This window comes from Dryobates pubescens, chromosome 29 (genome assembly GCF_014839835.1).
Source record: "Dryobates pubescens isolate bDryPub1 chromosome 29, bDryPub1.pri, whole genome shotgun sequence".
Classification (NCBI taxonomy): domain Eukaryota; kingdom Metazoa; phylum Chordata; class Aves; order Piciformes; family Picidae; genus Dryobates; species Dryobates pubescens.
Window position 1 is genome coordinate 11960103 of NC_071640.1, and position 25419 is coordinate 11985521.

Here is a 25419-nt window from a genome sequence, read left to right on the forward strand (position 1 = left end):
TTTCCAAGCTGATTGATTCCATGACCTCTGGGTACCCTGTGCCAGGGCCTCACCACCCTCACTCTCAAGCATTTCTTCCTAATGTCTAATCCAAACCCAGCTGCTTCCAGGTTGAAGCCATCACCCCTTGTCCTGCCACTCCAAGCCTGTGCCTAAAGTCCCTCTCCAGCTCCTCTGTAGGTCCCTTTCAAACACTGGAAGCTGCTCTAAGGTCTCCCTGGAGCCTTCTCCTCTCCAGGCTGCACAACCCCAACTCTCTCAGCCTGGCCTCCCAGCAGAGGGCTTCCAGCCCTGCCAGCACTGCTGTGGCCTCCTCTGGCCCTGCTCCAGCAGGTCCCTGGCTGTGCTGAGGGCTCCAGAGCTGCCCCAGCACTGCAGGGAGGTCTGAGCAGAGCACAGCAGAGGGGCAGAATCCCCTCCCTGCCCCTGCTGCCCACCCTGCTGGGGCTCAGCCCAGGCCAGGCTGGGGCTGGGCTGGCAGCACTCAGTGCTGGCTCATGTTGAGCTTCTCCTCACCCAGCACCCCCAAGCCCTTCTCCTCAGCACTGCTCTCTGTCCATTCACTTCCCAGCCTGGATTTGTGCTTGGGATTGCCTGGGCCCAAGATTAAACCCAAAAGCTCTGTGCTACAGAACCTGCTTCTGAAGGGATCCTGAGCATTCCTTATTAGCTCAGCAAGCATAGCCAGGAAAGGGCTAAGTGAGGGTCTGTGGAAGCCTGGGACTGCCAGGATAGAATAGAATTAACCAGCTTGGAAAAGACCTCAGAGATCATCCAGTCCAACCTATCACCCAACACCATCTGATAAACTAAACCATGGCACCAAGTGCCTCAGCCAGGCTCTTCTTAAACACCTCCAGGGATGGGGACTCCACCACCTCCACAGGCAGCCCATTCCAATTGGCAATCACTCTGCATAGAACTTCCTCTTCACCTCCAGCCTCAACCTCCTGTGGCACAGCTTGAGACTGTGTCCTCTTGTTCTGGTGCTGCTTGCCTGGCAGAAGAGACCAACCCCCACCTGGCTACAACCTCCCTTCAGGGAGTTGGAGACAGCAAGAAGGTCTCCCCTGAGCCTCCTCTTCCCCAGGCTAAGCAACCCCAGCTCCCTCAGCCTCTCCTCCCAGGGCTGTGCTCCAGACCCCTCCCCAGCTTTGTTGCCCTTCTCTGGACACCTTCAAGTCTCTCAATGTCCTTCTTGAGCTGAGGAGCCCAGAACTGGACACAGGACTCAAGGTGTGGCCTCAGCAGTGCTGAGCACAGGGCACAATGACCTCCCTGCTCCTGCTGGCCACACTGTTCCTGATCCAGGCCAGGATGCCCTTGGCCTTCTTGGCCCCCTGGGCACACTGCTGCCTCCTGTTCAGCTGCTGTCACCCACCACCCCCAGGTCCCTCTCTGCCTGGGATGCAGCCTGATCTTCAGCTCGGTTAGCAGCACCTAACCAAAAGCAAAGCATGCCTGCCTCCCTGGCAAGTGCATGTGATCAAGACTCCAAAGTGTGCAATGTAGTGAAGCAGCAAATGTGAGAGAGGCTCCAGCACTGCAGAGCCCCTCCAGGGCCTGCTGACAACTTGATTACAGCGTTGGGCAGGAGACACCAACAGTTGCAGCGTAGGCACTGCACACTTTGTACAGCACCCCAGCACAACAGCAAAGCATTTAAGGTCTGTAACAGAGAATGAGCTCCTGCCACCCCTGTACTGCAGCCCCCCACTTCCAGAGACCTATTTAGCCATGTTAGTGGCACAAAAAAAGGCTCCTGCCCTGAGCCTGCAGTGAGTTTAATCTCCTGCCCAGCCTCCAACATGCAGTTCCAGACCCAGGGCTGCTTCCATCCCTGTGCTCTTTGCCTAATGGCAGCTATCGACCACACTCTGTCTGCTTCGCCTCCTCATTCATTAGTGAGAATGAAAACCACACAGTGTTCCAGGAGAGCACAAAGGAAAAGAGCAAAGGACCTGACAAGAGTGGAAGAAAGGAGTTTGGGAGAGAATAATGGAGGCTCTCTTCACGTTTAGATGAAGCTTTCTCTGCTCAAGTTCATGCCCATTACCTCTTGCCTTGGCACTGGGGACCACTGACAAGAGCCTGGTCTCATCCCCCTGCCACCCACTCCTTAGATCTTTGTAAGCACTGAGAAGATCCTCAGCCTCCAGGCTAAGCAGCCCCAGCCCTCAGCCTCTCCTCATGAGAGCTGTTCCTGTGCCCTCAGCACCTCCCTGGCCCTGTGCTGGACTCTCTCCAGTAGCTCTTTGTCCTTCTTGAGCTGGGGAGCCCAGGACTGGACACAGTACTCCAGATGTGGTCTCACCAGGGCAGAGTAGAGGAGAAGGAGAACCTCCCTTGCCCTGCTGGCCACACTCCTCTTCATGCACCCCAGGATGCCCTTGGCCTTCTTAGCCACAGGGCACATTGCTGTCCCATGGCCATCCTGTTGTCCACCAGCACTCCCAGGTCCTTTCCCCCAGAGCTGCTCCCCAACAGATCAGCCCCCAGCCTGCCCTGATCCATGGGGTTATTCTTGCCCACATGCAGGGCTCCACACTTGCCCTGGTTGAACTCCCCTGGGTTTCTCCCCACTCAGCTCTCCAGCACAGCAGCACAGCCTCCTGGTGTGCCAGTCACTCCTGCCAGTTTGCTGTCAACAGCAAGCTGGCAGAGGGTACAACTCCATCCATTTGTCCAGCCTGGGCTGTGTTTGGAAACAGAACTGGGAGGGGGGAGTTCTGCAGCAAAAAGAAATCCTCAACCTAAAAGAAAGGGCCTGGCAAAGCAGCCTCCAACCTGGCAGGGCACAGCCTCTGGCCAGGCTTTGCCATTTGCATCACAAAGTGTGTGAGCCTTGGGTCATCAGTCACACCCACGGGGTTAAGAGCTCTCTAATCCTGGGACAAAGGAGGTATCACCTCTTAAAACACAGAGGTATCTCACAGTGCTTTGGGTTGGAAGGGACCTTCAAGATCACCCAGTGCCACCCCCCTGCCATGGGCAGGGACACCTCCCACCAGCCCAGCTTGCTCAAGGCCTCATCCAGACTGGCCTTCAACACCTCCAGGGAGGTGTTGAGCCTCCCTGGGCAACCTGTGCCACAGTCTCCCCACCCTCACTGCAAAGAATCTCTTCCTCCTCTCCAGTCTCAGTCTCCCCTCTCCCAGCTCAAAGCCATTGTTCCTCATCCTGGCACTCCCAGCCCTTGCCCAAAGTCCCTCCCAGCTCTCCTGGAGCCCTTCAGCTACTGGAAGGCTGCTCTGAGGTCTCCCTGGACCCTTCTCCTCAACAGCTCAAACTCTCCCAGCCTGTCCCCACAGGGAAGGTTCTGCAGCCCTCTCATCCTCTCCTCTGGACCTGCTCCAACAGCTCCAGGTCCTGGGGGTACCACAAGTGGAAGCAGTGCTGCAGCTGGAGTCTCATGAGAGCAGAGCAGAGGGGCAGAATCCTCTCCCTCATCCTGCTGGCCATGACACACATCACCATGGTCCCTGCACTACCTCTGGCTGGAGACAGACAGCTCAGAGCTCATCTGGGTGCTTTAAACCCTCCCATAAACTGCAGGGTGTGCTCAGGAGGTGCTGCAGCAGTTCTGCACCATGCATCCATCCACTGCTCCCTGAAAGGGCCATGAAAACTTTAACCCTCCCCCAAAATGAAAGTAGCCTTGAGGGGGGGCAGAACTCACTCATAGAAATGGGACTTGGAAATGGAGAGGAAGCTGCAGTCTCGATTGGCCTTGATGGTGAAGATCAGTGGCTCCCCAGTCAGCACAGCCAGCTGGCCTACAAGCTCCCCTGGGTGGGTGATGAACAGGCAGGTGTCCTCCTCTGAGTCTATCTTCCTTTGGTACACATGAAGCATCCCAGAGACCACAAAGCAAACATTAACATCCTGCAGGAGGTGGAAGAAGAGCTCAGTGAAACCTCTCGAGGCTCTCAAAGCACTGAGCACAGTGCCAGGACTACCCTGCCCCGAGCAGCTGCTTTCCAGGAAGCTCCCTGCAGCTCTGGGACAATTAGGTGGGGGGAAAAAATAAGCCACAAGAGTGAATTATTAAAAGCAGGTGATGAATATTTCAAGCTGAACAGCCACAACCCTGACAAACCTGCTCCCCTTTGGGTGGGGATGGACAAGGGAGGCAGCACCTGCAAGAGGCATGACAATGGACCTGCAGATGGAGCTGAGCGGGTAACAGCAGCAGAGGGTGAGGGATATGGCCTGGAGTGATAGGGCAAGGGGCAATGGCTTGAAATGAGAGCAGAGCAGATTGAGATTGGATGATAGCAACAAGTTCTGCACCATCAGGCTGCTGGAACACTGCAGCAGGTTGCCCAGGGAGGTGGCTGAGGTCCCATCCCTGCAGATATTCAAGGTGAGGCTCAGTAAGGCTTTGAGCAATCTGATGGAGAGGGGCCAGTAAATGCTCAGGGGGTTGGAGCAGCTCTGCTCTGAGGACAAGCTGAGGGAGCTGGGGGTGTTCAGCCTGGATGAATATTTCAAGCTGAACAGCCACAACCCTGACAAACCTGCTCCTCTTTGGGTGGGGATGGACAAGGGAGGCAGCACCTGCAAGAGGCATGACAATGGACCTGCAGATGGAGCTGAGCGGGTAACAGCAGCAGAGGGTGAGGGATATGGCCTGGAGTGATAGGGCAAGGGGCAATGGCTTGAAATGAGAGCAGAGCAGATTGAGATTGGATGATAGCAACAAGCCCTGCACCAGGAGGCTGCTGGAACACTGCAGCAGGTTGCCCAGGGAGGTGGCTGAGGTCCCATCCCTGCAGATATTCAAGGTGAGGCTCAATAAGGCTTTGAGCAATCTGATGGAGAGGGGCCAGTAAATGCTCAGGGGGTTGGAGCAGCTCTGCTCTGAGGACAGGCTGAGGGAGCTGGGGGTGCTCAGCCTGGAGAGGAGAAGGCTCTAGGGAGACCTCATAGCAGCCTGAAGGGGGCTACAGGAAGGCTGCAGAGAGACTGTTTGCAAAGGCCTGCAGGGACAGGACCAGGGGCAATGGCTTCAAACTAGAGCAGAGCAGATTGAGATTGGCTGTCAGGAAGAAGTTTAGCACCATGAGGGTGGTGGAACACTGGAACAGGTTGCCCAGGGAGGTGGTTGAGGCTCCATCCCTGGAGATATTCAAGGTGAGGCTCAATAAGGCTTTGAGCAACCTGCTCCAGTGGAGGATGTCCCTGCTGACTGCAGGGGGGGTTGGACTGGATGAGCTTTGGAGGTCCCTCCCAACCCAAAGCATTCTATGGCAGCTCAGCAGAGCAGAAGGTGGCAGCACTGTCAGTGGAGCTGCCCCTCAGCAGCTTGGCAGAGGCTGGGCTGTTTACACAGCACTGTTACAAATGAGCTTCATTAGATCCTAACTGCTCCTTGCCAGAAACAAATACACTGACTGCTGCTGGCTGGGGGGAAAAGTACTGCAAGTGAGGGCCAGCAGCAAAACCCTGCAGTGTGGGCTGGGAGAAGAGGCTGAGCCAGGCTGCAGACCTCCCCAGCAAGTGTTAAGGTGTGGTACTGCAGACCTCCTCCTCAAGGCACAGGAGAGCTGAACACAGACAGGTACCAGATGGCCCCTCTGGCTCCACTGCTACTGCAGCTGCTGAGTGGTGCAATCCATGTGCCAGAGGCAGGGGACATCACCACAGGGACATGGACAAGCTCAGGAAGTGAGCCTCAGGAAGCTGAACAGAAACAACTGCAAGGTCCTGCTCCTGGGTCAGGGCAATCCCAAACACAAACCCAGACTGAATGGAGGATGGATGGAGAGCAGTGCTGAGGGGAGAGGCTTGGGGGTGCTGGGTGAGAAGCTCAGCCTTGCCCCAGCCTCTCTCTGGGGAGACCTTAGAGCAGCCTCCCAGTACCCAAAGCAGCTCCAGGAGAACTGGGAAGGGACTTTGGACAAGGCCTTGAGCTGACAGGACAAGGGACAATGGCTTTGAGCTGGGAGAGGGCAGATTGAGACTGGAGATGAGGAAGAAATTCTTTACAGTGAGGGTGGAAAGACTCTGGCACAGGTTGCCCAGGGAGGCTGTGGCTGCCTCCTGCCTGGAGGTGTTCAAGACCAGGTTGGATGAGCTTGCAGCGCAGAGCCAGCCCTGTCCTGGGCTGAGCCCCAGCAGTGTGGGCAGCAGGGGCAGGGAGGGGATTCTGCCCCTCTGCTGTGCTCTGCTGAGACCTCCCTGCAGTGCTGGGGCAGCTCTGGAGCCCTCAGCACAGCCAGGGACCTGTTGGAGCAGGGCCAGAGGAGGCCACAGCAGTGCTGGCAGGGCTGGAAGCCCTCTGCTCTGAGGCCAGGCTGTGTTCAACAGGGAGAAGGCTCCAGGGAGACCTTCTGGTGGTCTTTCAGGAACTAAAGGGGTGAGTCAGCAGCTGGGGACAGACTTCTCCTGAGGGCCTGTTGTGACAGGACAGAGGGGCATGGTCTGAAACTAAAAGAGGGGGATTCAGACTGGGGAGAAGGAAGCAATGTTTGGCACTGAGGGTGGTGAGAGCCTGGCTTGGGTTGCCCAGAGGGGTGGCAGATGCTCCATCCCTGGAACCATTTGGAGCTCTGAGCAACCTGCTGCAGTTGCAGATGTCCCTGCTCACCATGGGGGTGCTGGGCCAGCTAACCTTTTCAGGTCCTTCCCAAGCCAAAGCCTTCTGTTTCATGGGCACAGGCAGGCTGAGAGCTGGGACTGTTTCACCTCAAGAACAGAAGGCTGGGAGGGGAATTTTCAGTTAATCACCAGGGTGTATAAATACCTTGTGGGGGGCAAGACAAAGCCTGAGCCAGCTCTGTCTGCCCCCAGCTGATGCTCACTCACCTGATCTCCTTGCCTGGACAGCACAGTCCCAGCAGTAACCTGGTGCAGGGTCACTTTGCCATTCAACAAGGAAGGATCCTGGGGGAGAGAGGGGGAGAGAGGATTCACTGAGCTTGTAAGAGGCAGGAAGGGGAGGAAGCAGCCACAGCATGCAAAGGAAGAGAATTCCCACAGAGGACTTCACAAGGACTTGAATCTCTTTCAAAGGTGGGGGGGGGGAATTGTTATCTTTCCCTACCCAACAGCTCCAGAAGCAAGCTGCAGCTGCATTTGCTGTAGCTGACCACACTTCAGGTGAAGGATTCCCTGTCAGCTCAGCCCCCTAGAGCTTAAGGGCTCACTAATGACAACACAACTGCAGCAGCTGGCACAGAATCATGGACTCAACCAGGCTGGGAAAGACCTCAGAGATCAGCAAGTCCTCCCTGTCACCCAGCACCTCCTGACAACCAAACCATGGCTCCAAGTGCCACATCCAATCCCCTCTGGAACACCTCCAGGGATGGGGACTCCACCACCTCCCTGGGCAGCACATCCCAATGGCCAATCTCTCTTGCTGGGAAGAACTTTCTCCTCACCTCCAGCCTAAACCTCCCCTGGCACAGCTTGAGACTGTGTCCTCTTGTTCTGGTGCTGCTTGCCTGGGAGAAGAGACCAACCCCCACCTGGATACAGCCTCCCTGCAGGGAGTTGGAGAGAGCAAGGAGGTCTCCCCTGAGCCTCCTCTTCTGCAGGCTAAGCAACCCCAGCTCCCTCAGCCTCTCCTCCCAGGGCTGTGCTCCAGACCCCTCCCCAGCTTTGTTGCCCTTCTCTGGACACCTTCCAGCAGCTCAACCTCTTTCCTAACCTGAGGAGCCCAGAACTGGACACAGGACTCCAGGTGTGGCCTCAGCAGTGCTGAGCACAGGGCACAAGGACTTCCCTGCTCCTGCTGGCCACACTCTTCCTGATGCAGGCCAGGATGTCCTTGGCCTTCTTGGCCCCCTGGGCACACTGCTGGCTCCTGCTCAGCTGCTGTCCACCAGCACCCCCAGGTCCCTCTCTGCCTGGCTGCTCTCAGTCACTCTGCCCCCAGCCTGTAGCACTGCCTGGGGTTGCTGTGGCCAAAGTGCAGCTCCTGGCACTTGGACTTGTTGGCCTCTGCCCAGGGAGTGTAGCACTGCCTGGGGTTGCTGTGTAGAACCTGGCACTTGGGCAGAACAAGTGCAATCATCTGAATTTCTCTGTACACCTACAGCTGATGAAAAGCACACAGACCTCCATGGGAGAAGAAGTGGTTTAATGCAATCAGGCTGCTTGATGGGAACACATCCAGTGCACAGAACCTGACAAGCACCTGTCAAAATATTTCACTTCAGCAATATCAACTCCACTAATTTCTGGGCTATTTCCTCCCTCTGCATCCAGCTCTGGCTGTACAGCACCACCCAGGCTCACAGACAAAGCCTTAATGAAGGAAACCTCACAGCAAGGACAGGCTGAGGGAGCTGGAGCTGCTGAGCCTGAAGAAGAGAAGGCTCCAGGCAGACCTCAGAGCAGCCTTCCAGTACCTGAAGGGCTCCAGGAGAGCTGGGGAGGGACTTTGGACAAGGGCTGGGAGAGCCAGGATGAGGAACAATGGCTTTGAGCTGGGAGAGGGGAGACTGAGAGTGGAGATGAGGAAGGAATTCTTTGCAGTGAGACTGGGCAGAGCCTGGCACAGGTTGCCCAGGGAGGCTGTGGACTCCAGCAGCAGCACAACTAAACAGACAACCTCACAACACACACAAACCACCCAGCCCCAGATCCCTCCTGAGCTGCACAAGGAAGTTAAATAAATCCCCTGAGAAGCCCAGAGTGGTGCAGTTCAGTGTCTGACAGGAGCAGGGGCAATGGTTTGAAATGAGAGCAGAGCAGATGGAGATCGGATGTGAGGAACAAGTCCTGCACCAGGAGGCTGCTGGAACACTGCAGCAGGTTGCCCAGGGAGGTGGCTGAGGCCCCAGCTCTGGAGATGTTCAAGGTGAGGCTGGACAGGGCTGTGGGCAGCCTGATCCAGTGGAGGATGTCCCTGCTGCCTGCAGAAGGGGTTGGACTGGAGGAGCTTTGGAGCTCCCTTCCAAGCAAACCCATTCTATGTTCACAAGCCCCCCAGTGAGCTGCACAGATCATCAGCTGCTTCTGCCTTCATTAGCTCAAACAGCAGTTGTGGCAAAGATTTTCCTCCCTAAGGCCACTTAAGTGAGGGAATAGATTGCACACAGAGCTCTGAAGTCCTCCTCAGCAGTGATCTTTAAGAGCAGCTTAGGCAAACACCTGCCACAAAGGACTTAGCACTACCTGATGCTGCACTGGGCATGCAGAGAGAGTGGATGACCTCCAAGCAGCCCTTGAAACCCTGCTTTTCTGAGCTGGGGCTACCCTGATTAGTGACTAATGGGCTCAGAAAACAAGGTCACAGACAAGATCCACCCTGCCTAGCATCCTCTCTGCTGAATGGGCAAGACCAGCAACCCCAAATTCCTCCCTTCTGAGGGCAGGAGGCTCCAGGAGGAGAGGCTGAGGGAGCTGGGGTTGCTTAGCCTGCAGAAGAGGAGGCTCAGGGGAGACCTTCTTGCTCTCTGCAACTCCCTGAAGGGAGGTTGTAGCCAGGTGGGGGTTGGTCTCTTCTCCCAGGCAAGCAGCACCAGAACAAGAGGACACAGTCTCAAGCTGTGCCAGGGGAAGTTTAGACTTGATCTTAGAAAAATTCTTCCCAGCAAGAGAGATTGGCCATGGGAATGTGCTGCCCAGGGAGGTGGTGGAGTCCCCATCCCTGGAGGTGTTTAGGAAGAGCCTGGCTGAGGCCCTTGGTGCCATGGTTGAGTTGATCAGGTGGTGCTGGGTGAGAGGTTGGACTGGATGAGCTCTGAGGTCTTTTCCAACCTGCTCAATTCTGTATTCTAATATCAGCCTTCCTGTAGCTGCAAAGGGCTACAGGAAGGATGGAGACTGTTTACAAAGGCCTGCAAAGACAAGATGAGAGACAATGGCTTCAAACTAGAGCAGAGCAGCTATAGATTGAATGTTAGGAACAAGTTCTTTGCTATGAGGGTGCTGGAACACGGCAACAGGTTGCCCAGGGAGGTGGTTGGGGACCCATCCCGGGAGATACTCAAGGTGAGGCTCAACAGAGCTCTGGCCAAGCTGATCTAGTGGAGGATGTCCCTGCTGACTGCAGTGGGATCAGACTGGATGCCCTTTGGAGGTCCCTTGCAGCTCAGACCATTCTATGATTCCATGACAGGCTGAGGGAGCTTGGGGCTCTTGAGCTCGGAGCAGAGGAGCCTGAGGAGTGTCCTCACACAGAATCACACACAGGATCACAAAGGTTGGAAGAGACCTCAAAGCTAATCGAGTCCAACCTGGCACCACAGACCTCAGGACTCAACCACAGCACCAAGTGCCACATCCAATGCCCTCTGGAACACCTCCAGGGATGGGGACTCCACCACCTCCCTGGGCAGCACATTCCCATGGCCAACAACTCTCTGGGAAGAACTTTCTCCTCACCTCCAGCCTAAACCTCCCCTGGCACAGCTTGAGACTGTGTCCTCTTGTTCTGGTGCTGCTTGCCTGGCAGAAGAGACCAACCCCCACCTGGCTACAACCTCCCTGCAGGGAGTTGCAGAGAGCAAGAAGGTCTCCCCTGAGCCTCCTCTTCTCCAGGCTAAGCAACCCCAGCTCCCTCAGCCTCTCCTCCCAGGGCTGTGCTCCAGACCCCTCCCCAGCTCTGTTGCCCTTCTCTGGACACCTTCCAGCAGCTCAACATCTTTCCTAACCTGAGGAGCCCAGGACTCAAGGTGTGGCCTAAGCAGTGCTGAGCACAGGGCACAAGGACTTCCCTGCTCCTGCTGGCCACACTGTTCCTGATGCAGGCCAGGATGCCCTTGGCCTTCTTGGCCACCTGGGCACACTGCTGGCTCCTGTTCAGCTGCTGTCACCCACTACCCCCAGGTCCCTCTCTGCCTGGCGGCTCTCAGCCACTCTGCCCCCAGCCTGTAGCTCTGCCTGGGGTTGTTGTGGCCATTGCTGGTGATAAAGATGTGCAGGGCAGTGTGGGGAGGACAGGGCCAGGCTCTGCTCAGGGATGGCCAAGGACAGCACAAGGGGCACTGGGTGCCAGCTGGAGCAGAGGAGGTGCCAGGGGAACAGAAAGGAAAACTCTGTCCCTGTGAGGGTGCTGGAGCCTGGAGCAGGCTGCCCAGAGAGGTTGGGGAGTCTCCTGCTCTGGACACTTTCAAGCCCCACCTGGATGTGTTCTGTGTGCCCTGCCCTGGTGCCCCTGCTCTGGCAGGGGGGTTGGACTGGGTGCTCTCCCTTCCAACCTGCACTGCTCTGTGAGTCTGTGAAATTTGGCACTGCACAGTTACAGGATCTGAGCTAAATAGCTGCTGATTCCTCCAGGCATGAGCTCTGAGTAAAAGAAGTCACTGCACAAGCTCCATGATCCCCTGAGGTCCCTTCCAGCCTCAGAATCACCACTCTGTGATTCTGTCAATGCACAGCAAGTAACAATCTGTGTTACTACAACAGATAATAAATTAGCAGGGGGTGGTGATGCAGCACTGAAAGCAGCAACAATTTATGAGCAAGAAGAGCTGCAATTAACTGGGCCAGCCAAAGGAGTCTTCACCAAAGGAAATTCCCTTACAGCTCAGACAGTTGTGCCCTGCACTGATGTTTAACTCCCAGATCACAACTGCAGGTCAAGCTGGAAAGATAGAAGAGAATCAACCAGGTTGGAAAAGACCTCAGAGATCATCCAGTCCAACCTCTCACCCAGCACCATCTGATCAACTAAACTATGGTGCCAAGGGCCTCAGCCAGGCTCTTCCTAAACACCTCCAGGGATGGGGACTCCACCTCCTCCCTGGGCAGCACATTCCAATGGCCAATCTCTCTTGCTGGGAAGAACTTTCTCCTCACCTCCAGCCTAAACCTCCCCTGGCACAGCTTGAGACTGTGTCCTCTTGTTCTGGGGCTGGGTGCCTGGGAGAAGAGACCAACCCCCACCTGGCTACAACCTCCCTGCAGGGAGTTGGAGAGAGCAAGAAGGTCTCTCCTGAGCCTCCTCTTCCCCAGGCTAAGCAACCCCAGCTCCCTCAGCCTCTCCTCCCAGGGCTGTGCTCCAGACCCCTCCCCAGCTTTGTTGCCCTTCTCTGGACACCTTCAAGTCTCTCAATGTCCTTCTTAAATTGAGGAGCCCAGAACTGGACACAGGACTCAAGGTGTGGCCTAAGCAGTGCTGAGCACAGGGCACAATGACCTCCCTGCTCCTGCTGGCCACACTGGTCCTGATGCAGGCCAGGATGCCCTTGGCCTTCTTGGCCCCCTGGGCACACTGCTGGCTCATGTTCAGCTGCTGTCACCCACTACCCCCAGGTGTCTCTCTGCCTGGCTGCTCTCAGCCACTCTGCCCCCAGCCTGTAGCTCTGCCTGGGGTTGCTGTGGCCAAAGTGCAGCCCCTGGCACTTGGACTTGTTGAATGCCATCCTGTTGGCCTCTGCCCATCTGCCCAGCCTGGCAAGGTCCCTCTGCAGAGCTCTCCAACCCTCTCACAGATCAACTCCTGCCCCCAGCTTGCTGTCATCTGCACATTTACTGCTGATGGACTCAATGCCCTCATCCAGATCATCAATGAAGATATTGAACAGGCTGGGGCCCAGCACTGATCCCTGGGGCACACCACTGGTGCCTGGCTGCCAGCTGGCTGTGGCACCATTCACCACCACTCTCTGGGCTCAGCCTCCAGCCAGTTCCTAACCCAGCTCAGAGAGCTGCTGCCCAAGCCAGGGGCTGCCAGCTTGGCCAGGAGTTTGCTGTGGGGGATGGTGTCCAAGTTGTATGAGATTGTTTTAAATAGTTTGGAATTCCTTGGGTCCCTCCCATGAAAGTTTTCATTCTCAGGGCAGACACCTGAAGTGCTGTTGAAATCACACTGCCCAGTAACCAACTTCCTCCCCCCTCCAGCTCCTACAGACTCATGAAACAACCCAACAAGCAACCAACAAAAAACCAAAGCCCCAAAACATCAGCATTTGTCATCCCAACATCTTGATCTTAGTCACACTGCCTGGCTGCTCTGAGAAATGGCAACTTCAGCCAGCCAAGCAATAAATGACCTGAGGTAGCACTCTGAAGAGGAGAGCTCACAGAATTCCTTCTCTGATTGATGGCAGCAGCACTGAACCCAAGATCTTAAACACCACAAGGTGCTTCTCCCACTTCTGCTCTCTTGCCCAGAAGGAATGAATATTGACCTTCAGATCAGGGTTCTGCCTGCAGGCTACACTCTGGCAGATCCTTATTTGCCTGTGAAAACCAAGTTGCTGCAATATCCAAGTTTTGAAGAGCCTAGCTCAGTTCAGAGGATGAGAGGGAATGGGCTGAGGCTTGGGGAGGGCAGACCTAGACTGTGGAAGGGATGTTACAGCAGCACAGGCAGGAGCCTCCTCTTTCTTTATGGTTGATTTAGGAAACACAAGGAGGGATGATCCTGAAGGTCTCTTCCAACCTGGTTTATTCTATTCTGTTCTATAGGCCAAGGGGCAGTGGATAGAAACTCCAGCACAGGAGGTTCCAGCTCAGCATGAGGAGGAACTTCTGCACTGTGAGGCTCCCAGAGCCCTGGAGCAGGCTGCCCAGAGAGGTTGTGGAGTCTCCTTCTCTGGAGCCTTTCCAGCCCCATCTGGCTGTGTTCTGTGTGCCCTGTGCTGAGTTCTGTGGTCCTGCTCTGGCAGGGGGGTTGGACTCAATCTCCAGAGGTCCCTTCCAACCCCTAACATCCTCTGATCATTTGCAGCTACTTCATTAAACTGCAGTAGTGGCTGCCTCTTCCAGGGGCAGCCCTGCACAGGGCAGTGCAACTCTTCCCCTTAACTCATTCCCTGGTGCAGAAGAATGCTCAGTTTATGATTCTGCCCCTCTGCTCTGCTCTCACCCCACCTGCAGCACTGCCTCCAGCTCTGGGGCCCCCAGCACAAGAAGGACCTGGAGCTGCTGGAGAGAGGAGGAGGCCACCAAATGATCAGAAGGCTGAAGAACCTCCCCTGGCAGAACAGGCTGGGAGAGCTGGGGCTGTGCAGCCTGGAGAAGAGAAGGCTCCAGGCAGACCTCAGATCAGCCTTGCAGGACCTGAAGGGGCTCCAGGGGAGCTGGGGAGGGACTTTGGACAAGAGCTGGGAGTGCCAGGATGAGGAACAATGGCTTTGAGCTGGGAGAGGGAGACTGAGTGAGAGTGGAGAGGAGGAAGAAATTATTGAGAGTGAGGGTGGGGAGACTCTGGCACAGGCTGCCCAGGGAGGCTGTGGCTGCCTCCTCCCTAGGGATGTTCATTTCCAGGCTGGATGAGGCCCTGAGCAAGCTGTGCTGGTGGGAGGTGTCCCTGCCCATGGCAGGGGCTTGGAGCTGGATCTTCTTGAAGGTCTCTTCCATCCCAAACCATTCTGTGAATCTGTGAACCTGTTCAGATGTTTATGCCAAAACACTGCCTACTGCATGCTGCATCCTAAGGACCCTGATCCAATTAACTTCAAGTCTAACATGTTGACTTGGTAATTACTGAGAAATTTGCTCTGGGGTCAAAACACTAAATAAATCAACAAGAAATAGTGCTGCAGGCAGCAGGGATTTGCTGCAGTGATCTGGGAACTGTCACTGCTGATCAGGTAGGTGTGAAATGAAGACACCAGTGGTGAACTGAATACAAACCTCTGCCCCTGCAGGGCCAGAGGTCAAAGTGCCTACTCCTGCTTCACTCCTCCTGCAACAGGAGTTTCACCTAAGATGCTCTGGAGCCTTTCATGAGCTATAAATGAGTCCAGAGGAGGCCACAAGGATGATCCAAGGGCTGGAGCAGCAGGCTGAGGGAGCTGGGGATGTTCAGTCTGGAGAGAACAAGATTGTTGTTTAGCCTGGAGAAGAGGAGGCTCAGGAGTGACCTCATTGCTCTCTCCAACTCCCTGAAGGGAGGTTGTAGCCAAGTGGGGGTTGGTCTCTTCTCTCTAGCAACCAGCACCAGAACAAGAGGACACAGCCTCAAGCTGTGCCAGGGGAAGTTTAGGCTGGAGGTGAGGAGAAAGTTTTTCCCAGAGAGAGTTGTTGGCCATTGGGATGTGCTGCCCAGGGAGGTGGTGGAGTCCCCATCCCTGGAGGGGTTCAAGAGGGGATTGGATGTGGCACTTGGAGCCATGGTCTAGTCATGAGGTCTGTGGTGACAGGTTGGGCTTGATGATCTTTGAGGTCTCTTCCAACCTTGTGAAGATTCTGGAGGGAACTTAGAGCTGCCCTCCAGCACCTGAAGGGATCCTACAGGAAGGCTGCAGAGGGACTTTTCCTGAGGGTGTCTAGAGACAGGATATGGGACAATGGTTTCAAGCTGAGGGAGAAGTTCTTCAGTACAGGGGTGGTGAGACTATGGAATAGGCAGCCTAGAGACATTGTGGCTGCCTCCTCCCTGGGGGTAAAGGCCAGGCTGGATGAGGCCTGGAGCAAGCTGGGCTGGGGGGAGGTGTCCCTGCCCATGGCAGGGGGCTGGAACTGGATGATCCTGAAGGTTCCTTCCAACCCAACCCATTCTGTGAACCTATAAATGTCTGGGAAAAACTGAACCTGAACCCAAGAGAGCTCAGACTCCTGCAGACTGACAGAAGTGCTGCACTGCTTTGTTAAGCAACAAGACAGAGCTCATCTCTCCAGCCTCACTGCTGGCAGGTGCAGGATCATGACCAAGAGTTTGAAGCTGCAAGAGGAATAATTTGGAAGTCAGCAGGGAATGTTAAAATCCAAAAGTCTGGGGCTGAGAGCCTGCAGAAGAGCAGCCCCAGAGGGGAGCTGAGCAATGATCAGCAAGAGCTGAAGGAGCTGTGGGGGGCAAGAGGCTGGGGCCAGACTCTGCTCAGTGGTGCCCAGGGACAGGACAAGGGGCAATGGATACAAACTGGAACCCAGGAGGTTCCATCTGAACAGGAGGAGAAACTTGTTTGGTGTGAGGCTGCTGGAGGCCTGGAGCAGGCTGCCCAGAGAGGTTGTGGAGTCTCCTCTGGAGAGCTTTCAACCTGCCCTGGGCATTGTGCTCCTGGGCAAGCTGCAGTGGGTGCCCAGCTGGAGCAGAGGGGCTGGACTGGGTGAGCTCCAGAGCTACCCTCGAGCCCCCAGCATGCTGGAATTGTGGTAAGTAAAATCTTTCAGGTTCCAGCAGGTGCTGTTTGCTGAGAGCTCTGCAAGCAGAGGAGGAGGAGGCTGCAGCAGCTGTGCCCAGGCCTCTGGCAGCAGCAGCAGCCTGGAGCTGTTGCAGTGTGAGCTGTAATCAAGCAAGGAGATCTGTGGCTGATGTGGCCAGATGGAGAATTTCTCTGAAGTGCCTGAGGAGCTGCATGAGCAGACACAGCTCTAGAATGAAGTGCAGCTGGAAGCAGAGGAACTATGAGAACAAAACATTTTCATTGCTTCTGACAAGGGGAAGGTGCTAAGCAGGGGCTGAGCTCAGTGGTGACTGCCAGGGCTCCAGCATTTCCCTTGGAACAGGCAGGGCACAGTCACTCAGCTGTGAAACCCACTCAGAGCCCCTGGCCAAAGAGAGAATCACTTCCAGAAGCCAAACAAGGCTCCTGGATGCTCTGCCAACAGGATGAATGGACTCAGCAATCACCTGCAGGCTTCCCAGAGCTTCCAGCACACAGCCTGTGAGAGCAGGGAATGACAAGGCAGCAGGAATTGCAGTTTGCTTCTCCCAGGGATGAATTTGTGCCCCTGCAGAGAAGATTCCTGCAGTGCAGCTCAGAACAGCCTCTTCCAAAGGCAGCATAATTCAGACTGATTTCAGCCCTGCTAAAATAACTTCAACACAGAACAAAACACTCAGCTGTCTGCAGACCACCAGGTAGACAACTTACACTTCAGTGCCTGGCAGGAGAGGAAAAAGCAAACCCAAAGCCATTTCTTCTTGCAAGAACAAGGTCCTGCATCTGGGTTGGGCCAAGCCCAGGCACAAATCCAGGCTGGGTGCAGAGGGGGTTGAGAGCAGCCCTGAAGAAAAAGCCTTGGGGGTGTTGGGTGCTGAGCAGCTCCCCAGGAGCCAGCAGTGCCCTCCTGCAGCCCAGCAGGCAGCTGTGTGCTGGGCTGCAGCCAGAGCAGGGTGGGCAGCAGGGCAGCAGAGGGGATTCTGCCCCTGGGCTCTGCTGAGACCTCACCTCCAATCCTGCCTCCAGTTCTGGTGTCCCCAGCAGAAGCAGGACACAGAACTGTTGAAGTGAGTCCAGAGGAGGCCACAGAGATGATCCAAGGGCTGGAGCAGCTCTGCTGTGAGGACAGGCTGAGGGAGCTGGGGCTGTTCAGCCTGGAAATGAGAAGAGCCTGAGGGGACCTCAGAGCTGCTGCCAGTACCTGAAGGGAGCCTGCAGGAAGGCTGCAGAGGGAGTTTTCCTGAGGGTGTCTGGAGACAGGGCAAGGGGGAATGGTTTGAAGCTGAGGCAGAGCAGGGTCAGACTGGAGCTGAGGAAGAAGTTCTTCAGTGTGAGGGTGGTGAGACTCTGGCACAGGCTGCCCAGGGAGGCTGTGGCTGCCTCCTCCCTGGAGCTGTTCAAGGCCAGGTAGGATGAGACCTTGAGCAGCTGAGTCTAGTGGTCCCTGCCCATGGCAAGGGGGTTGGAGCAGATGACCTCTGAAGTCCCTCCCACCCAAAGCCATCCCATGGTTCTGTGGACTTACATCAAGCTTCATCAAGGCTGAAAGGTCCTTCTTGGCTGCTTCAAAGATGGCATCAATGTGTTTGCTGTTACAGGAATCCTGCACAGCACTGTAGTGGAAAACTGCTGAAGGAGTTCCTGTCACTGTCACAGTCTTCTTCAGTATGGACTGCAAAGAAGAGAAACACAACAGGCATCAGTCTCAGTGCTGGGCTTGGCACCCACCCAGCAAATGCTTGCCAGATCATCTGTGCTCCCTGCCCACCACAACTGGAGGCCTGCAAAAGCAGAAAGCAAAGCTTCCCAAAAAGCACCAGCCTGGTACCTTCCTTATCCTTGGGTTTCTCTGCAAAGCTCACACCCAAGTCAAACTAAGTTACTCATCACAGCTTGAGAGAGGGGAGAACAAGAGGCTCTGCAGAAACTGGGCAGCTGCCAGCCTGGTAGAGCTAGAGCCTGCTCAGCACAGCATGTGAGGCTGGAGGGAAAGGGGAAATGGCCATGGAGAAGAGAAGGCTGAGGGGAGACCTTACTGCCATGGAGCAGGACAGAAAGGGTGGCTGCCAGCAGGATGGAGACTCCCTCTTCACAAGCAGTCCCAGGGAGAAGCCAAGGGGAGATGGGGACAAGTTCCTGCTGGGGACAGTCCCAGTGGGCTCCAGAAGGAAATGTTTCCCTGTGGGAACAGTTGGAGACTTCTCCCAAGGGCAGCAGTGGAGTCCTCTCCACTGGGCAGCTTAAGACTCATCTTGCCAGGGTGCTGAGCCAGCTCATTGCACCACCTGTGACCTGAAAAGGTTGGAGCAGCTTGAGTCCTGTGTCCAGTTCTGGGCTCCTCAGCTTAGGAAAGATGTTGAGCTGCTGGAAGGTGTCCAGAGAAGGGCAACAAAGCTGGGGAGGGGTCTGGAGCACAGCCCTGGGAGGAGAGGCTGAGGGAGCTGGGGTTGCTTAGCCTGGAGAAGAGGAGGCTCAGGGGAGACCTTCTTGCTCTCTGCAACTCCCTGAAGGGAGGTTGTAGCCAGGTGGGGGTTGGTCTCTTCTCCCAGGCAAGCAGCACCAGAACAAGAGGACACAGTCTCAAGCTGTGCCAGGGGAGGGTTAGGCTGCAGGTGAAGAAGAAATTCTTCCCAGCAAGAGAGATTGGCCATGGGAATGTGCTGTCCAGGGAGGTGGTGGAGTCCCCATCCCTGCAGGTGTTTAGGCAGAGCCTGGCTGAGGCACTTGGTGCCATGGTTTAGTTGATCAGATGGTGTTGGGTGAGAGGTTGGACTGTCTGATCTCTGAGGTCTTTTCCAAGCTGGTTAATTCTATTCTATTCTATCCTTGGGGTCCCTTCAAGCTGGCATTCTAGGATTCTGGGATTTTTGGCTTGCAGTTTCACATTTCAAGAGCATTTTGATGCTCTTAACTTCCAGGTCTTCATAAAAAGCAGACCACAAAAAGAAGAAGAGGTTCATAACTCCTGACTGGAAGTTCACAGGCTGAAACAAGTTCTTAATTCCTTGCTGCAAAGTGGTCCTGACAAATGAAGCATGGCCTGACTGGAGAAAAGGCAGCTCTGGGGAGAGCTTGGAGCAGCCTTCCAGTACCCAAAGGGGATCCAGGAGAGCTGGGAAGGGACTTTGGACAAGGGCTGGGAGTGCCAGGATGAGGAACAATGGCTTTGAGCTGGGAGAGGGGAGACTGAGACTGGAGAGGAGGAAGAAATTCTTTACAGTGAGGCTGGGGAGACTCTGGCACAGGCTGCCCAAGGAGGCTGTGGCTGCCTCCTGCCTGGAGGTGCTGAAGGCCAGGTTGGATGAGCTTGCAGCTCAGAGCCAGCCCTGTCCTGGGCTGAGCCCCAGCAGTGTGGGCAGCAGGGGCAGGGAGGGGATTCTCCCCCTGTGCTGTGCTCTGCTGAGACCTCCCTGCAGTGCTGGGGCAGCTCTGGAGCCCTCAGCACAGCACAGCCAGGGACCTGTTGGAGCAGGGTCAGAGGAGGCCACAGCAGTGCTGGCAGGGCTGGAAGCCCTCTGCAGGGAGGCCAGGCTGAGAGAGTTGGGCTCTGGAGCAGAAAAGGCTCCAGGGAGACCTTAGAGCAGCCTTCCAGGGTTTGAAGGGGGCTACAAGAAAGCTGGGAGGGACCTTTCACGGTGGCAAGGCAGTGACAGGACAAGGGGTGATGGCTTCAAACTGCAAGAAGCTCCATTTAGATTAGTTGTTAGGAGCAAATGTTTCCCCAGGAGGGTGGTGAGACTCTGGCACAGGTTGCCCAGGGAAGCTGTGGAGGCTCTGAGCCTGGAGGTGTTTCAGGCCAGGTTGGATGAGGCCTTGAGCAGCCTGGGCTGGTGGGAGGTGTCCCTGCCCACGGCAGGGGGGTTGGAACTGGCTGAGCTTGAAGGTTTCCAACCCAACCCATTCTGTGCCTATGAAATGCCACAACTCACACTGAGCTGCACAGACATCACTTGGAAGGAAGGGAGGAAACACTCCACTCACTGAAGGAATGAATGCTGTAAGGAAGTGCAGGGGAAGCAGCAGGCTGGGCTCTGCAGAGGACAGGACCTACCTTGCCCACCACAGGGCTGCTGGCAGCATCCTCTGAGCCAAAGTGCACTCTGGCCCTTTCATAGGCCATGTCCATGTCTGACTTGGCACCACTGCAGTTACCTACAAGCAACAGAAGAGCCTTTATTAAGCACCTCCTTGATTACAGTTTCCCAGCCCACCAGCTCCCTCCTGGGTGGCTTTTTGGTTTGCAGTGGCCTCTCCATACTCTTATTTATTTCCCTAGCATCCTTTGACCTGGAAGATCTGCTGAGACCTTCACCTCTTCCCAACATGGCCCCAAACTGCCCCATTCGCTCCTGTACACACAACAATTATTCCTTCAGGGCAGACAAAACAGAGCCAGTTTGAGCTGAAGGTCCTCAGGAAGAGGCAAATCCCCCAGATTTTCCTCAGTGCTTAAAGGAAATCACAGAATCACAGCATGCCAGGGGCTGGAAGGGACCCCAAAGCTCAGCCAGGCCAACCCCCTGCCACAGCAGGGTCACCCAGAGCAGCTCACACAGGAACACAGCCAGGAGGGTTTGGAATATCCCCAGAGAGGAGACTCCACAACCCCCCTGGGCAGCCTGCTCCAGGGCTCTGGCACCTCACAGGGACAAAATTCTTCCTCCTGTTTCCATGGCACTTCCTCTGCCTCAGCTTCCACCCCTGCCCCTTGTGCTGGCATTGGGCATCCCCCAGCAGAGCCTGGCCCCAGCCTCTGGGCACTGCCCCTGCACAGCTTTAGCAACAGCAAGGAGGTCACCCTCAGGCTCCTGCTCTCCAAGCTCCAGAGCCCTCAGCTCCCTCAGGCTCTGCTCATGAGGAAGATGTTCCACTGCCTGCAGCAGCTCTGTGCCTCTGGCCTGGACTCTCTCAAGCAGTTCCTTGTTCCTCCTAAACTGAGAGGCCCAGAACTGGACACAATATTCCAAATGCAGCCTCAGCAGGGCAGAGGAGAGAGGGAGCAGAACCTCTCTCAGCCTACTAACCACAGCCCTTCTAATCCAGCCCAGGATGCCCTTGGCCTTCCTGGCCACCAGAGCACATTGCTGGCTCCTGGGCAACCTCCCATCCCCTAGGACCCCCCAGGGCCTTTTCCCCTTCACTGCTCTCCAGCAGGTCATTGTTTCCCTCAACTCCACCAAACCAAAGTAGGTCTTTTGTCCCTGCTGCACTGCAACAGCTCTCACAGGGAGAACAAAGCCCTCTGCAAGTCTCACTCCCTCCATACAAAACAGCCCCCAGCAAAGCCTGAAAGCATTTCAGACCTTTTCCACAAGTTCCCTGGGTTTTCCATGCTCATGAATCAGAGAATGCCAGAATGCCAGCTTGGAAGAGACCCCAAGGATCATCTGCTCCAATCTTTATAGGTCACAGGAGGTGCAATGAGCTGGCTCAGCACCCTGGTAAGATGAGCCTTAAGCTGCCCAGTGGAGGGGACTCCACTGCTGCCCTTGGGAGATGATTCCAACCTCCAACTGTTCCCACAGGGAAACATTTCCTTCTGGAGCCCACTGGGACTCTCCCCAGCAGGAGCTTGTCCCCATCTCCCCTTGGCTTCTCCCTGGCACTCTTTGTGAAGAGGGAGTCTCCATCCTGCTGGCAGCCACCCTTTCTGTCCTACTCCATGCCAGAAAGGTCTCCCCTAAGCCTTCTCTTCTCCAGGCTGACCAAGCCCAGCTCTCAGCCTTTCCTCACATGGAAATTCACCATGCTGGGCTTCTGTGGCACACAGGACATGAAGAAATCTGCAGAGGGACCTCGACTGACTGGACAGATGGGCAGAGGCCAACAGGATGGCATTCAACAAGTCCAAGTGCCAGGGGCTGCACTTTGGCCACAGCAACCCCAGGCAGAGCTACAGGCTGGGGGCAGAGTGGCTGAGAGCAGCCAGGCAGAGAGGGACCTGGGGGTGCTGAGTGACAGCAGCTGAACATGAGCCAGCAGTGTGCCCAGGAGGCCAAGAAGGCCAAGGGCATCCTGGCCTGCATCAGGAACAGTGTGGCCAGCAGGAGCAGGGAAGTCCTTGTGCCCTGTGCTCAGCACTGCTTGGGCCACACCTTGAGTCCAGAGAAGGGCAACAAAGCTGGGGAGGGGTCTGGAGCACAGCCCTGTGAGGAGAGGCTGAGGGAGCTGGGGTTGCTTAGCCTGGAGAAGAGGAGGCTCAGGGGAGACCTTCTTGCTCTCTGCAACTCCCTGAAGGGAGGTTGTAGCCAGCTGGGGGTTGGTCTCTTCTCCCAGGCAAGCAGCACCAGAACAAGAGGACACAGTCTCAAGCTGTGCCAGGGGAGGTTTAGGCTGGAGGGGAGGAGAAAGTTCTTCCCAGCAAGAGAGATTGGCCATGGGAATGTGCTGCCCAGGGAGGTGGTGGAGTCCCCATCCCTGGAGGTGTTCAAGAGGGGATTGGATGTGGCACTTGGAGCCATGGCTTAGTTGCCAGGAGGTGCTGGGTGACAGCTTGGACTTGCTGATCTCTGAGGTCTTTCCCAACCTTGTTGATTCCATGAAAAGCATCCTCTGCCCAGAGAGGGGACAGGAGGCATTCTAAGAGTGGAAGCTTCTGTCTACTAGACTTCTATTCAAAGCAGAAGTCTTCCTCAGCCACAGCTCTGAGCTTCCCACACAGTGATTAATTAAACTGTCTTGTTGCTCAAATGGGAGGCAGAAAGGAAACAGCAGAACGAGCTCTAAGTGGAACTGTTGAGTCAAAAGAACAGAAGGCAGTGGGAAACTCAAGAGTGGAAGGCAATGCTCCTGGGGGAACACATGCTCTGCTATCCCACACACTGCTGGGCTGAAAGTCACTGCACAAACAATGGCATCTGACGTGGGCCCTGGCAGGGGCTCAGCTGCCTCTTACCTCCACAGAGTGCTCTTGCTTGGAAGAGACTTTGGAGTTCACCTCCCTTCTCTGCTGTCTGCTGCTAAGCCATGGCCCCCAGCACCACAGCTCTGCCTCTCTGAAACACCTCCAGGGATGGGAATCCAGCCCCCTCCCCTGGGCAGCCTGGGCCAGTGCCTGACAAGCCTTCCAGTGAAGAAGTTTCTTCTCATGACCAACCTAAACCTCCCCTGCTGCAACCTGAGGCAGCTCCCTCTTGTCCTGTCACTTGTTGCTTAGAAGAGCCCAACCCCCACCTCAATCCAGCCTCTTATATGAGCAATGAGGTCTCCCCTCAGCCTCCTCTTCTCCAGGCTGAACATCCCCAGCTCCCTCAGCTGCTCCTCCCCAGCCCTGCTCTCCAGACCCTTCCCCAGCTTGGTTGCCCTTCTCTGGACCTGCTCCAGCCCCTCAGTGTCCTTCTTGGAGTGAGAGGCCCAAACCTGAACCCAATACTCAAGGTGTGGCCTCCCCAGTGCCCAGCACAGGGGCAAGATCACCTCCCTGCTCCTGCTGGCCACACCACTGCTGATCAGGGCCAGGCTGCTGGTGGCCTTCTGTCCACCTGGGCACCCCCTGGCTCATCTTCAGCACCCCCTGGCTCATCTTCAGCACCCCCAGATCCTCCTATGCTGGGCAGATTCCAGCCTCTTCCACAAGCCTGGAGCATTCATGGGGTTGTGGTGATCAAAGTGCAGGACCCAGCACTTGGCCTCATCTTTGGAGCACAGCCCTGGGAGGAGAGGCTGAGGGAGCTGGGGTTGCTTAGCCTGCAGAAGAGAAGGCTCAGGGGAGACCTTCTTGCTCTCTCCAGCTCCCTGCAGGGAGGTTGGAGCCAGCTGGGGATTGGTCTCCTCTCCCAGGAAGAGCCTGGCTGAGGCCCTTGGTGCCATGGTTGAGCTGATCAGATGGTGCTGGGTGAGAGGTTGGACTGGATGATGTCAAAGGTCTTTTCCAAGCTGGTTAATTCTATTCTATCTCATGCAATTAACCTAAGCCCTCAGTCCAGCCTGGCCAGGGCTCTCTGCAGAGCCTTCCAAGTCTCAGCTGCTGCACTCCCTGTTGCTTTCCCCAACAGGGCCAGCCCTGTGCTCCTGCACATTTGCTGCAGGGCACCAAGGCTTCAGTTCTGAGGAAAGAAAAGCAGATCCCTTTAACCCTGGAAAACATCCCAAGACAGTAAGCAATGAAAGGTAGCTGCTGTCCAACCTTAAAAGCATTGAGTTGGGAGCACTTACTTCCAGGAACCTGTTGCTGTATTTCTTTCAGCTAATGAAGTGTGGCCTAAAGCAGGGAGAGCAGCAGCACAGGGAGGGGATTCTGCCCCTCTGCTCTGCTCTGCTCAGCCCCCACCTGCAGCACTGCCTCCAGCTCTGGGGCCCCCAGCACAAGAAGGACCTGGAGCTGCTGGAGAGGCTCCAGAGGAGGCCACAAAGATGATCAGAGGCTGCAGAACCTCCCCTGTGGGGACAGGCTGGGAGAGCTGGGGCTGTGCAGCCTGGAGAAGAGAAGGCTCCAGGCAGACCTCAGAGCAGTCTTGCAGGACCTGAAGGGCTCCAGGAGAGCTGGGAAGGGACTCTGGACAAGGGCTGGGAGTGCCAGGATGAGGAACAATGGCTTTGAGCTGGGAGAGGGGAGACAGAGTGGAGAGGAGGAAGAAATTGTTGAGAGTGAGGCTGGGGAGACTCTGGCACAGGCTGCCCAGGGAGGCTGTGGCTGCCTCCTGCCTGGGGGTGTTGAAGGCCAGGCTGGATGAGGCCCTGAGCAAGCTGGGCTGGGGGGAGGGGTCCCTGCCCATGGCAGGGGGTTGGAGCTGGATGACCTTTGAGGTCCCTTCCAACCCAACCCCAATGCTTCTGTCCACCAGCTGAGATGCTCCACATGACTTCATTCCATCTCTCCCCTCACAGGGTTAATATCCTGCACAGGCAGAGCAGCCCAAGCCAGCTGGGTTGTATTTCCTCACCTACACAACTGCTCTGCTCCAAGGCAGACAGCTACACAGCAAAACCAGCTGAAAGCACACCCCAGCCCCTGCAGCAAGGGAAGAAGAAAGCTTTCCCTGAAACCATTTGCAGCAGTTTTGGCTCATTCTGGGAAGCCAGGCTGAGCTGACAGCACCTGCATGGCTCTAATAACAGACAGCTCTCCTGCCTCTGAGTAACAGACACAATCAATATGCCCATGGGCTCTGAACACACAGGAAGGTAGGGCAGAGAACCTGAAGCAAGATCCTCATCTTTTCAATAGAGACACCAAGGTGGTGTCTGGGTGAGCTGAAGAGGGACTTGAAACCTCTAGGCAGTGAGCAGGGATCAGCTCCTTTCACTGAGGCAACCCATAATTACCCAATTGGATGTGCTCCTTCTGGCAGGGAAAAATCCTTTTCTCCCTCTGGTGAGCTCTGTGCACCCTGACATAACTCCCACAGCACAGAGAAGGGGAAAGGAAGGACAGATGGATGCAGGCTCTGCTAACTTGCAGAGATCC

At 55.9% G+C, this 25419-nt stretch overlaps 1 protein-coding gene across 1 annotated transcript in view; it reads right to left on the minus strand.

Annotated features, from left to right (window-relative positions):
• The window catches only part of PNPLA7 (patatin like phospholipase domain containing 7), a 205163-nt gene that overhangs the window by 146917 nt on the left and 32827 nt on the right, over positions 1-25419 (minus strand). Inside the window, exons 13-16 of the mRNA XM_054174554.1 lie at positions 20065-20165; positions 17539-17685; positions 6811-6888; positions 3680-3885 (exon numbers count right to left, since the gene is read on the minus strand). Of these exons, the coding sequence (XP_054030529.1) occupies positions 3680-3885; positions 6811-6888; positions 17539-17685; positions 20065-20165 (532 nt within the window). The remainder of the gene's footprint in view (positions 1-3679; positions 3886-6810; positions 6889-17538; positions 17686-20064; positions 20166-25419) is intronic.